Source organism: Geotrypetes seraphini, chromosome 12 (genome assembly GCF_902459505.1).
Source record: "Geotrypetes seraphini chromosome 12, aGeoSer1.1, whole genome shotgun sequence".
NCBI classification, from domain to species: Eukaryota; Metazoa; Chordata; class Amphibia; order Gymnophiona; family Dermophiidae; genus Geotrypetes; species Geotrypetes seraphini.
In genome coordinates this window covers 37,998,292-38,012,321 of record NC_047095.1, presented here as the reverse complement: position 1 = coordinate 38,012,321, position 14,030 = coordinate 37,998,292, and the positions used below count along the sequence as shown (strand labels likewise).

General features: G+C 40.4%; 1 protein-coding gene across 2 annotated transcripts in view; it reads left to right on the top strand.

Moving 5' to 3' along the window:
* Nucleotides 1-14,030, top strand: part of AK5 (adenylate kinase 5) — a 313,765-nt gene that overhangs the window by 70,165 nt on the left and 229,570 nt on the right. For both annotated transcript variants that reach the window (XM_033917084.1, XM_033917085.1), the window contains exon 6: nucleotides 11,235-11,426. In XM_033917084.1, the coding sequence (XP_033772975.1) occupies nucleotides 11,235-11,426 (192 nt within the window). The remainder of the gene's footprint in view (nucleotides 1-11,234; nucleotides 11,427-14,030) is intronic.

Here is a 14,030-nt window from a genome sequence, read left to right as displayed (position 1 = left end):
ACCCTACCTCAACAGCCACAATATCTTCAAAAGTGGGATTGGCAATAGCCATCATGTCAGTAAGTTTATTGAATGTAGGGGCCAGTGGGTTAGTATTTTTTGGGGCCCCCACAAAATGGCGGGAAAGGATGAGTGGAGGTAGATAGATCCCGTAAGAAAACTGATGATAGCTAGACCCACCCTTAAACCACATGTCCATAATGTACATACCTTCATCAGTAGGTCTAGGGTTGTCAATAGTAAGAGAAAGCTTAATAATTTGTGCAGGAACACTTTTCCTATAACAGTGTCCAACCTTATGAAGGGCCATACAAGTAAGCAGTGATTTACCATTTTGGTCCACTGTTTTTCAGGGTATTTTCTAGTTTATAAGCCCAGTCAGTATTAATATTCCACCCTACCACTCCCCAGAATGCACACTTAACCCCCCAACGTGAGTTAGTAACATATATATATATGTCCTTAGTTTTAGGAATCTCTGAGGACCAATGGCACAGCCTTGGGATATCAATTGATGAACAGTCCACAATGTCACAATACTCAAAGGAGAAGGTGGCAACTTGCACACTGCTGGAATTATACCAAAGGGTAGCATACTATCGGTCTTTTCTGGATTCCAATTGAAGGACAGCCTTTGCGAGGGAGTAGTCCAGCTTGACGTCGTGTTCGCAAAGAGGTGTCGGGGGTGCTGTTTACAGCAGGAGTGTCATTTACAGATGGGTATGGGCAGAAAGTGTCGTGAACCCAGAACACATCATCCCTGTAGACCCAGTTAGAAATGATCCATACAGGGAGAAAAACTAGCAGCAGCAGTGCCAGTAAGAGAATGATAAAGTTGGTAGAATGCTGCAATGAGATCATCATGTTGTTCACTGGAGGAGGTGAAATCTGCGCAGGGAAGACTTGCTTCTGGGGTTTTAGGTTAACCCTCTTCAAGCGACTTGCGTGGATCCAAACAGGAAACTCCTCAGTGAGTGCAGCGGGCCTGGGCACAGCGATCACAGTAGTGGGAAGGCCAAAGGGGAAATCTGTCTGCTTCCGATCCTTGGAAAGCTGCTGGATAATCACCAGGCTGGAAAAAATGGGTAGGAATCTGTGGAGAGAAAGGAGAAGTGCAAGACACGTTTCTTTGAACAAGCCCTAATATTTAAATTAGCTTTTGGACGTATTCCTCCTGTATCAAGGGAAAATCCACCCATGGGGCGGGGAAAGGTCATCCCGTGAGAATCTCAAAGGGAGAGCAGCCAGATGTCTGTGCATACAGAAAGAGATACTTGAAAAGAAATGCTTGGAAAGCATTCCAAATATCATTCAGCAGCTGTACTCCAATGTGATCCAAATAAGAGATAGAAAACAAGAGAAACCATGTTGCCTGTACTGAATGTGGCAACATGCAACAATACCAATTCATTCACTTGGCATAGCCATGGCAAAAGAGAGACAATACTCAGTTACTTAAGGTTCTTAATTGAACAATCCAAAAAGATATGTTTTTTCGTGCTGCATATAACTATTATGCACCTCAGAGAAACCATACTGATATACTGAATGTATTCAGAAATGTATGGATCATATGTAGGGAACACCACGAAATAAACGCTGCATAAAGTAAAGCTTATTCTTATAACCCCTAACTAAACTATATTCAGAATATAAAAGCTAAAAGTAAAAGAACATTGCGCAGTTAGGCTAGTAAGAAGTGGAAAAAGAGCTCTAGAAATGGCCAATATTATGTATCCTGGGGTACCCACTAAACTAAGACAAGTAGACATGACACAGACAAAACATAAAGTTTTAAGCGTGGAGCTATTACTCCATCTGTCAAGTGTGCAGGGCTGAATATAACTCTGCAAATAAACACATTGATATAAAAAAACCAAAACAACAAATAATGTATATCATAACCATCTCATATTTGGAAAAAGGCATAAAGCTAATGTCTCTTTGGAGCGTCTCTATCTCTGCAGTGATAAAGAGGACCCGTGGAAAACATTAGAAATATCTGTGCCAAAATGGATCTGGGATGGCTATGTATAAATCCGGAAAAACCCATTTTAAATTAGCAACATCCTAATTTCAGCTAAAACACTAGAAAGGAATTGTATTTTCCAATTTATTTTCAATTCACAACCGTGCCAGCTGTAATTATCAAGCTATATATCTCTGTATCAAGGAGCAAAAGGTCAAGAATGAAAATATCACTAGCAAGAAGTTAAAATGTCGAGCGAGCACTACGATAACCAATACCATGATATTGGGCAATGAATAAGGGAGAGCTAGCAGCTGGTATCCAGGGTTTCCCCTCTTTGCACCAAAGTCCGTCCAGAAGGGCGGCTTTGGGCACCTGCCAAATGCCAGGCATCAAATTCAGAGGAAGCTGTGAAAAAAGAGAGGAAGAGAATCCTGTTCACCCGTGAGACCCAAAAGCCCATTTAAAAGAAGGGCTTGAACATCGTGAAGAGTGTGAAGGGTAATGAGGTGACCTAGGGTCAGAGAAGTAACCATCTCTACCACCATAGCACAAGCAGCCAGGGAACTTGAACAGGAGTGACTATAAAAAAAGGCAACAGAGCGTAATTTACCGCCATGTTCTCCCTTCATGGTGTTACAATAGTCCCAAACAAAGAGATAAAACATGTGGGCATAAGCAGGAAAACCCAAACTTGAGCTAGAAACCAAAGCACATCTTAAATGTCCAACATTTCATAAGTCCATCTGATAAGAGCAGTCATTTCAGAAACCAGGGTCTGTCTCAAAATCTGGTCATAGAAGGAACAAGCAGAGATCCATTGGCGGCAGTGACCAAACATAGCAAGAAAAGTAAGCATGTCTTTCTTGGTAGCTGGGCGGGGCCGACCCAGAATAGCAGCAGTGCAGAAAGTGCAGATTTTCCTCTGACCATGAGACAGGACAAAACCCAGGTATTTCACTTCAGATGTACACCAGTGCAGTTTATTTCATGACACCTTGTGACCACACACAGACAACCATTATATCAGCCTGACAGGTCTCCTGAATTATGGAACACAAAAGTTGTACAAAATAAGAATAGGACCATGAGGGGCAGTGCATGACTTGTAGAATAGCCCGAAGGACATTCCACACTAGGTATACTGTTGCTTAAAGGTGAAGGCAGAAAAAAGAGCTGAAAAGCTTCACCAACAGGGACTAAAATAAAACATTCTTTAGGAAAATGACAGAAAAAAATCATTGGCTGCCGATGGAATGGTGGAAGAAACATAAGTGCAATGAGAATTACCAAAACACTAACAGCCCTAAATCTAGGACGAAACAGGGAATGCCATCAGCTTTGGCAACAAGAGCGATGGGCGTATTATAAGAAGAGATGGTGGTTTTGATAATGCCGGAGAAAAGTCAAGAGACAAGCAGTGGAATCTCACCTTACTGCTTTATAAAACCAAGAATGAGTAACTTCAAAGAAGCACTATAGGGGGTCAGTGGAAGCCCAAACAGAGAAGTCTGGGGGAAGGGACAAAAACATTCATGCACAGACCCTGATAATGAAAGCAAAGAACAGATTAGCTTTGCTCTGCACAAGAAAGAAAACCTTTAAAACTGAATTTTTTCTTTTTCTTTTTTCTTTTTTTTTTTTTTTTTATATGATCCAGCACAGAACACAAAGAAAGCAGCCGGTAGAAGAAACGCACAAAATTAGGCAGGATCAAAAGGAAGACAAGAAATAATGCTTGTGTACAAACTACAAGGGAAAGATCTTACACTGATTCAAACAGCGCTTTCAATTCATTCCACATAACAGCCTGTCCTACCTCAGTATTAAACATTGGTGACACAGAAAGATGGGAGCTGAAGGAAAAATGTCATACACACACACAGCCGTACAAGTCTCATTTGTCTAGGAGTAAGTGCCTTTATGACTCATTACAAAAGCAATATAACAATGCAAAAATATTCGCTTATCTTACCTTATAAGCGAGGTACAGTAATAAGAGACAATAAAATCTTATACTCTATAAAAGTTTTAACCTTACAAATGACAGAGTGGGCAGGGGGGTTCTATAAATAATTTCATTCTTTCCGAAAGAATGGCAGCTGCTTATATATATGAGGGGCGCTTACCAAAAGTACCCCGAGATTTTTCCCAAAAAAACTCCATAATAGAACCCAAAGCTTGAACTTAAAATAAGGGGTTGGGTACAGGTCACCACTACCCAGTGAGTATTAAAGAACAGAAAAAATTCAGAAATACTCACAAAATACCGGTGATATCATCTGCCCATCGCGGACGTGCCCCCAACTGAAAAGGATTCAGGTCCCAATTCCTGCCCCATACTTTCTCTGTCTCTGTCATTTGTAAGTCAGGTACCTGGGGACACATCTTAAAGACCAGAAACCATCTTTCAAATATGTCCGTCTTTTATTATGAGTTTCACATATTTATACGAATCAGGTTTGCCAGCATGTGATGGCATGTGACGTAAGGTCACATGAAACTTTAAACACATCAGCATTTTTCCTATCTAGAGATTGAAGTCCAAAAGGTAAGAAAAAGCCTTGACCAGCAGAGCTTCTTAACTAAAGCTGTCTGTAAATACGGCTTAACAAAACAATTGAATTCACTTCACTACAACTCTGTTTAAACATTCATGTCAAAGAAAGAAAGACAAACATAGATGTCCTTATACCATCTTCAAAGAAGGGAAAGATAAACAGGGCCTACCTTTGCATCTTTAAACAACATATGCCTAAGGACACTTACTAAAGTTCTGATACGTGTCCGTTCAATAGTGTTATGAGCAATTTGTTTAATATGTTTCTCCTGCTTTATTGTATGTTACTATATAACATTTCAATAAAATTTTGGAACTAAAAAAAAAAAGACACAATTTATTTGCATGCACATCCTTGATCAGCGCTACAATTTCAGCACCATATATAGACTTCAAGGGAGTGTGTGTAAACGGGCACAAGGGTTTAATATATAGATCAGTGGTTCCCAAACCTGTCCTGGAGGACCCCAGCCAGTCAGGTTTTCAAGATATCCCTAATGAATATGCATGAGAGAGATTTGCATACCTGTCACTTCCATTATATGCAAATCTCTCTCATGCATATTCATTAGGGATATCTTGAAAACCTGACTGGCTAGGGGTTCCCCAGGACAGGTTTGGGAACCACTGATATAGATGCTCATTTGAAAACTGCAACACTATTCAGACTAGCCCTAGCTTGCTGTATAGTGCTCTGGAGGTATTTACAATCTGGTGGCGAAATAATGATTTGGAGCAATTCCTATGCTGCTTAAAAAGAGCTGTGTTTGATGCTACAAATAGCAGCAGTATTAGCCTCAGTCATGCTAGTTAGTGGTCGGTGGGAAAATAGCTTTTTCTCCGCTGATGGAAACAGACAGATTAGAAGCCTAGGATACCATCCCATTTATGGACAGTCTGGCAGGGCAGCACTCAGAACTTTGAAAAAAAGACATTGTGAAAGTTCGAGAAGTTTTTAGAAGCAGCCACTAACAGTTGCCTCTACTTTTCAGGAGCAGGGCACTTGGAGGACAAAAGCTCTAAAGCCATAAAGAGGAGACAAGCAACTTAATGGTAATGCGCCCTAGATTATAATCATCCACCATTAGTCTTTGCTGAATATTTTCATTCCATATAAACAATGCGCCAACTAACTCGAGAAGATACGAGTTGGGGTAATATTGAGCCCGCAGTGGTCAGTGTTTTTCTTTTCTTGTAGCGCTGACTGTTGCAGATAAAAAATGATCCAGACAGTCAGTACCAGCATCTGGATACCAGCAAACCACAGAAAGGCCCTTCAGATCTGCACCAGCAGTGATGCAAAAACAAACAGATCCCAGATGGACTGCTCTAAAACAAAATCTCTTGATTAAAACAATCACCTGACATAGTCCACATTTCACCCGCTCTTGGGCTGCTTCAGGGGTATAATACTATAACTGGGAAGGCTAAAGGATTTACAGTCCCATCTAACACTCCCCCCCTCACACACACCCTTTTACAAAGCCGTCTAGAGGCTGCTGCTGCAGTAATCACTCCAATGTCCATAGGGAATTGATGGACGTTGGAGTGTTTGCCACGTGGCTTTGTAAAAGAAGACCAAAATATGCAATGTGTCCATGCTGCTGTAAACATTGAATATTTCTGAGCATTTGTGTACATTTGAGCTGGGATTGTAAATCCTTTAGCCTTCCCACTTTTGATATTATACCCCTGAAGCAGCCCAAGAGTGGGCGAAACGTGGACCATGTCAGGTGATTGTTCTATTAGATAGATTTTGCTTTGGAGCAGAGCGTCTGGGATCTGTTCCTTTTGCACCATCTGGATACCAGCCAGCACTGCATTTTCAGAACTAGTTCTGACCAGTGGTGCTTTCTGGTTAACAACAATACTGAAACCACTAACCAGCTAGCTACCTAGATAAAAGGGTCCTTTTACTAAGCTGTAGTAAAAATTGGCCTTACCGCGCCCTTACCCTGTTCCCTGTTACCCTGTTGGCTTTAAATACCTAAAAAACAAAAACCATGCTTTTCAATTGGAAAGGTGACATATTTCAAAAAACACCATTCATACTTGATAACATCCCATTAGAATCAGTATCTAAGTTGAAAATCCTCGGCGTAATAATCGATGTTGATCTATCTTTTCATGACCATATCAGCGCAATAGTTAAATCTTGTTTTTACAGATTACGTCTCTTACGTTCAATTTCTACTTTTTTGGAAGCAAAATCACTCAATATTTTAATTCACTCTCTTATTATTTCCAAACTGGACTATTGCAATGCTCTCTTTATTAACATAACTCAAAAAGAAAATAGACGTCTCCAAATCATCCAAAACACAGCAGTAAAATTAATATTCAATGCAAAGAAATTTGATCATGTTACCCCCTTACTAATTAAATCACACTGGCTTCCTATAACTCACCGAATTACCTTTAAAATATTATTTTTGGTTTTCAAAACATTAAGCTTCAATGAACCCCAATTTATTGCAAAAATGATTGTCCCACACAAATCTGCTCGTTTCTTAAGATCCTCTTCATTAAATTTGCTATCAGTCCCTTCATTAAGAATCATAGGCACAAGACGCAATGATATATTCTCTGTAAAAGCGCCCACACTGTGGAACTCCCTTCCAAATTTTATCAAAAACGAAAAAGACCTTGTTGCGTTTAAGAAAATTTTAAAAACATATTTATTCCAGGACGCATTTGACCTATAAAACATAGTCTTTTTTAGGTTTCCATACCCTTCTTTTTCATCTTAACCCATCTTTACCCAATGTGCTTTTACCCTTGGATGTTAAACTTTAACAGATAACAAAATTGTAACTTCTTCCCTTGCTTCCCACCCCTTCATGTTCGTCAATCTTTGTCAGTTTCTTAAGTGATTTTTTGTCAACTAAATGTATGTCTGTCTCTTAATTGATTTTTATTAACTAAATGTATTGCCACACTCTGATGGTTTTTAATTGTACATCGCTTAGGTATTGTGATAAGCGATTCATCAAATAAAGGTAAACTTGAAACTTGAAACTTGAAACTTGAAACTTCTTTCTTGCATGCTAAAGCTAGTTTTACAATTGGTGTTAAAAAAAAATTATATTTTTTTGCACTAAAGTTGCCATTAGTTTACGGCCATTTTTTTTTTTTAAATCACCGCCTGAGTAGTTACCACCACCCATTGTAGGAAATGAGGGCTCGTTTGGTATCCAAGTTAGCATGCGGCAATGTAGATGCATTAACTGGTTAGCACAGGAACAACCAATCTCTGCCTTGACATGCCCTCTCCCTCAAAATAATTAGAAAATGCATTTAGTGAGCAGATAGCATACGCAGATTTCCAAGTTACCACAGGATGCTTGAGGGTGTCCTGAGGTACTCCATTTTTTGATGCATTAGATGTTAAGACAGCTAAAGATTCAAATAACTCTAATAACCAGATAACCTCTAGCTCCACTCACAAACCACCCTGACATTGTCTGGATCAGTGGCATAGTGAGGGGGGCAGAGGGCTGCCATGGCAGGAGCACCAGAACCTTCGCACTTCCCTCTTCAAATCTTCGCTGGCAGTGAAGAGCATCTCCTACCTGCTGCTTGTGCCAGCCTCAGCCCTCCATCTGATGTCACTTCCTGTTTATGGGACCAGGAAGTGATGTCAAAGGGAAGGCTGAGGCCAGCACGAGCAGCAGGTAGGAGATGCTGCTCACTGTCGGCAAAGATTTGAAGAGCTACCAGGGACTCATATGGCATGGCAATGCTGAGGGTATGCCAGAAACCTCCACACTGGGCACAAACTTTCCTCACTACGCTACTGGTCTGGATAGTGACAGGTGATCAGAGGAAATATTCAGTGACATTGTCTGGCTATTGCCTTTTGTTTGTAAATCTTTATTGATTTTTAAACTTTGATAGTGTAATACAAATGGTAAATCAGAAAAACTGCCCGAAAACACACTATTAACTATACAATTATTACATTGAACAATCATTTTCTCCCCTTCTTATCTTAACTATTAAAACAATAATACATATGATATGATTTCAATATTATAATGAAATAATTTAACTCCTCAAAATACATTTCCCACCCCCCACCCATCCACCCTCCCTGGATGTGTAAGGAATCTAATTAAAAAAGAAAGAAACATAACCCTAATTATAATGCAATAAAATTAGTCAATGAACTCCATATATCATTAAAGGACTTATTAGTTCCCCAACGTTCCGCCATCATCCTTTCATACTTATATGTGGTACAAACAGTTACCCACCAAAAAGTAAAATGAATCCTATCATGGTTTTTCCAATTATGAGTAATCAGTTGAACCCCTATTCCTGTTATGATCATGAAAAGGCGACTAAAGTAGATTTAACATGAAGTAGTGTACCACAAATTATCGCCTCATACGACAAGGGGATAGATGACTCAAGAATGAGATTGCCTTTTGAAAATTGGCCCTAGTGTCCTTCTCAAATCAATAACACCTTATTTCCTTTATTTTTTGTTTTTGGTTTTTTTTTCACTATCTTCTCAACTAAAAGCTGCAGCATTTAACAAATCCCTGTGTTTGTATCTTGGATTTCAAAATTAACAGAGAAAGCTTCTTCTCTGAAACTCTGCATGCTCACATCACATCTCATGAAAGACTATGGTGGGCGATTATGATCTGGTTTTAATATCAGCTCTATCAAGGGATGTGCATTGATTTAAAATGAAAGTGGAAATGCCAACAGCAAATGGCATTTCTGATTTCATTCTGGTTAGTAGATGAAAGAAAAGAAAAAGAAATTCAGTTGTGTTCACTCTGTGCTTCCTTTGCAAAGCCCTTGCCAGTTGAATTTTATCACATAGTTAGGATCAGCGTGAAAGACAAGCAAACGTCAGAGGCTCCTGCCCCCTCCTGGGTTGTACTTCAAAATGGCGCTGGACAACTTGAATTTTTCACATGTTCAGTCAGCCACGGGGGGCCAAAGGAACCAATTTTTTGGCATTTTCTTATTTTTGGTTACTTCCTCCCCCCACCCGCCTCTTTTACAAAACCGCAGAAGCGGTTTTTAGCACAGGCTGGTGCACTGAATGTTCTGTGCTGCTCCCGACGCTCATAGGAACTCTTTGAGTGTTGGGAGCACTGCAAAGCATTCAGCGTGGCGGCCTATGCTAAAAAATAACTTTAACGGTTTTGTAAAAAAAAAAAAAAAGGGGGGCTGTTAATTTTTATTTCAACTAAAACTACTATTATTTCTAGAGCACTACCAGACGTACGCAGCGTTGAACAGAGTCACAAAGGAGACCGTCCCTGCTCGATTGAGCTTATAATCTAAACCAGTGGTTCCCAAACCTGTCCTGGAGGACCCCCCAGGCCAGTCGGGTTTTCAAGATAGCCCTAATGAATATGCATGACAGAGATTTGCATATAATGGAGATGCCAGGAATGCAGATCTGCTCCATGCATATTCATTAGGGCTATCTTGAAAACCCGACTGGTCTGGGGGTCCTCCAGGACAGGTTTGGGAACCACTGATCTAAACAATCAAGACAGTCAAACAGTATGCCAGGGTAGGGGTTACAGTTAGAGGGCATGGTTAAACTGCGCTGAGCAGAGGGTAGAAAGGAGTAGGGTTATGACTTGAAGGCCCTCTCAAAAAGGTGAGTTTTCAGCCTACTTTTGAATAATGGAAAGGAAGGGGAGGGGTGGACGGACAGTTTAATCCAGGCTTACGAGCTGGGGCAGCGAGCTGAAACGAATAAAGTCTGGAACTGGAAGTGGAGGGGAAGGGTACAGATGAAAGCATTTTGTCTGGGCAACAGAGTTCTCTGGGAGGTCTTTAAGGAGAGAGAAGAGAGGAGAGATACTGAAGGGCTGCAGAATGAACATACTTGGAGGTTAGCAATACTGGTAGGAGTTTGAACTGTACGTGAAGGCGCATAGAGAGCCAGTGAAGTGATTTGAGGAGAGGGATGAGGCGAATGTAGCAAGACTGGCAGTAGATAAGTCGAAAAGAAATAAATCACAGACAAAAGGAAATGTGTATCTGAATCCCATAAAGATTTCTAGATTTCTTTGCTATATATTTAACCCCCTCTTTCACAAAAGTGCGCTAAGCTTTTTAGTGTGCGCTACACACGCGCTAAACGCTAACGCGCGCATGTTATCCTATGGACGCGTTAGCGGTTAGCACACGCGTTGATTTAGCGCATGCTAAACCCGCGCTAAAATGCTTAGCGCGCCTTTGGAAAGAGGGCCTAAGTGTCAGCAAGATCTAGCATGGAAAAGTGTTAATCAAGTGCAAAGAGTGTTTTTATCCTTTCTCAGTTTTCATTTAAACTCCCCCCCCCCCAAAAAAAATCAAAGATAAGAGTCAAAGGGCTTCTTTTACTAAGCTGCGTTAGGGCTTTAACGCGCGGAATAGTGCGCGCTACATTGCTGCGCGCGCTAGACCTTAACGCCAGCATTGAGCTGGCGCTAGTTCTAGCCGCGTAGCACGTGGTAATTTCCTGCGTGCGCTAAAAATGCTAGCGCACCTTAGTAAAAGGAGCCCAAAATGTTTACTCTTGCTTTGCCACTCTGTACGAGGAATTACTGCTTTAATTAGTTGGCAGGATAGATTTTTTTTCCCCAAATGTGCAGTATGGTATGACTCAAATGGTTAAATTCTGGCTTTCACCACGTGCTGGTCTGCTAAGCTAAACACAGTTTGTATTATTAACGCTCTTTGCAGATCTGCACCCCAGACTTAGTGGTGTTTCTGGCATGTGCCAATCACAGACTGAAAGAAAGGTTGCAAAATCGTGCTGAGCAGCAAGGACGTCCCGATGATAACCTGAAAGCCATCCAAAGGCGACTAATGAATTTCAAGCAGAACACTGTCCCGCTGGTTAAATACTTTCAGGAAAGAGGTCTGATCATCACGGTAAGACTTTGTTGTTAACAAAACTGCAGTTTAGATCTTTGAGTTAACCTTCTGCATTAGCTTGCTAAGTCCTTGTCATTTTATATTTGTTGCCGTGGCTGGAGGCTTTGTGATGTCATAAATCATGTACGATTAGGCTGTCCAATAACAAGTCTAATTGGTACCGGTAGACATTAATTCCTGTATCTCCAGACTTCCAGAGTGGGCTTCCTTAGTGCGTATGAAGTTAAATGCCACCAAAACCAAACTGTTAATAAATGTGGATTGTTCGTGGTTTGGTAGTTCGTTTAATAAAGTGTGAAGCCCATTGACTACATTTGTTAATTCACAATAATGGTCATTTATCTCTCCTTTAACTAGATTTCCTTACACATCCGTGGGGTAGGGGAGGGATAGAATTATTTCTTCTTTATAATTATTTTCACATAATAGTTCTTCTTGTATTAATATTTGGGAGGGAGGGAGGGAAATGATTGTTTCATGTGTTATTTGTATATTTAATAGTGCATTTTATGCAGTGTTTATGTTCATTTAATTATTATGCATTGTCAAAGTTTGAAATTCAATAAAGATTTACAAAAAAAAAAACCCCAAACTGTTATGGTTTGGCCCTGTTTTACACAATTTACCTTTATCTATAATATTAAATTCAGGTGATTCCCTTATGATTGAGTTTTCATCCAGAATTCTTGGATTCTACTCTCTCCCTGACTAATCAAATTAATAACATATCTAAAAAATGCTTTTTTAGGCTAGGATGTTATGGAGGGTTCGTTGTTTCTTTCATCAACATCATTTTGTTATTCTGATTCAGGCTATAATTTCAGCACATTTAGGGCTTCCTAAAATGTGCTGAAATGTTGCGTTAGCGTTTTTAGCGCGCGCAAAATTTTAGTGTGTGCTAAGCCCGAGCTACAGGGCTAGAACTAACGCCAGCTCAATGCTGGCATTAGCGTCTAGCGCGTGGGGCAATTTAGCGCAGCTTAGTAAAAGGAGCTCTTAGATTATGCTAACTCTCTCTACATAGGGTTGAGTAAATATAATCTGAAGAGACTACAGTTTATTCAGAATATGGCTGCCAAGCTAATTTTTAGAAAAAATAAATATGATCATCATGTTACTCCATTGTTGAGGGCACTGCATTGGTTTCCGATATATTGGAGAGTTCAGTTTAAGTGTGCCCGTGTTGTCTTTAAGAGCTTATATGGAATTTTTTTCTTTGTTACTTCCTTTTTCTTTTAATTCTTATCACCTCCAGTCTACTAGGAATATACATAAATATAAATTAATATTACCTTCTGTAAGAGGGAATAAAACTTTAGGTAAACTTTCTCATTCTCTGGCATTCAATATGGTAAAAATTTGGAATGATCTTCCTTCAATTATCACAACTTCTTTTCCTTTGACATATTGTAGAAAAACTTTGAAAACGTATTTATTTCAGAAATTTTTTAACTGATAGTTGAAGGGAAATACTTTTTAAGTATTTTAGTTAAAGACGAAACGCGAATTTACCCTCTTTCTTTTTAATTTTATTATTGTTCCATTAATAAATTTTATCTTAAGTTTTGTTAACCAGTTCGAGTCCCTTATAGGAATGACTCGGTATATAAAGGTGATATGTTCTGGGGGTCTCGCGACCCACCTGCACACGTGGGCGGAGCTACAAACAGAACATCAGATTTCACCCATTCATGTCAATGGAAAAAATGTAAACAGCTGCCATTCTCACTGTAATTCAAAAACGGCTTGACCGCTTTGAACGAAACTTGGTATGCCGATCCCTCACTACCTGGGGTGATATGTTCTGGGGGTCTCGCGGCCCACCTGCACACGTAGGCGGAGCAACAAACAGAAAATCAGATTTCACCCATTCATGTCAATGGAAAAAATGTAAAAAGCTGCCATTCTCACAGTAATTCCAACTACCTGGGGTGATATGTTCTGGGGGTCTCGCAGCCCACCTGCACACGTGGGCGGAGCTACAAACAGAACATCAGATTTCACCCATTCATGTCAATGGAAAAAATGTAAACAGCTGCCATTCTCACAGTAATTCAAAAACGGCTTGACCGATTAGAACGAAACTTGGTATGCAGATCCCTCACTACCTGGGGTGATATGTTCTGGGGGTCTCGCGACCCACCTGCACACGTGGGCAGAGCTACAAACAGAACATCAGATTTCACCCATTCATGTCAATGGAAAAAATGTAAAAAGCTACCATTCTCACAGTAATTCCAACTACCTGGGGTGATATGTTCTGGGGTCTCGCGGCCCACCTGCACACGTGGGCAGAGCTACAAACAGAACATCAGATTTCACCCATTCATGTCAATGGAAAAAATGTAAACAGCTGCCATTCTCACAGTAATTCAAATACGGCTTGACCGATTAGAACGAAACTTGGTATGCTGATCCCTCACTACCTGGGGTGATATGTTTTGGGGGTCTCGCGGCCCACCTGCACACATGGGCGGAGCTACAAACATTAAATCAGATTTCACCCATTCATGTCTATGGAAAAAATGTAAAAAGCTGCCATTCTCACAGTAATTCCAACTACCTGGGGTAATATGTTCTGGGGGTCTCGCGGCCCAGCTG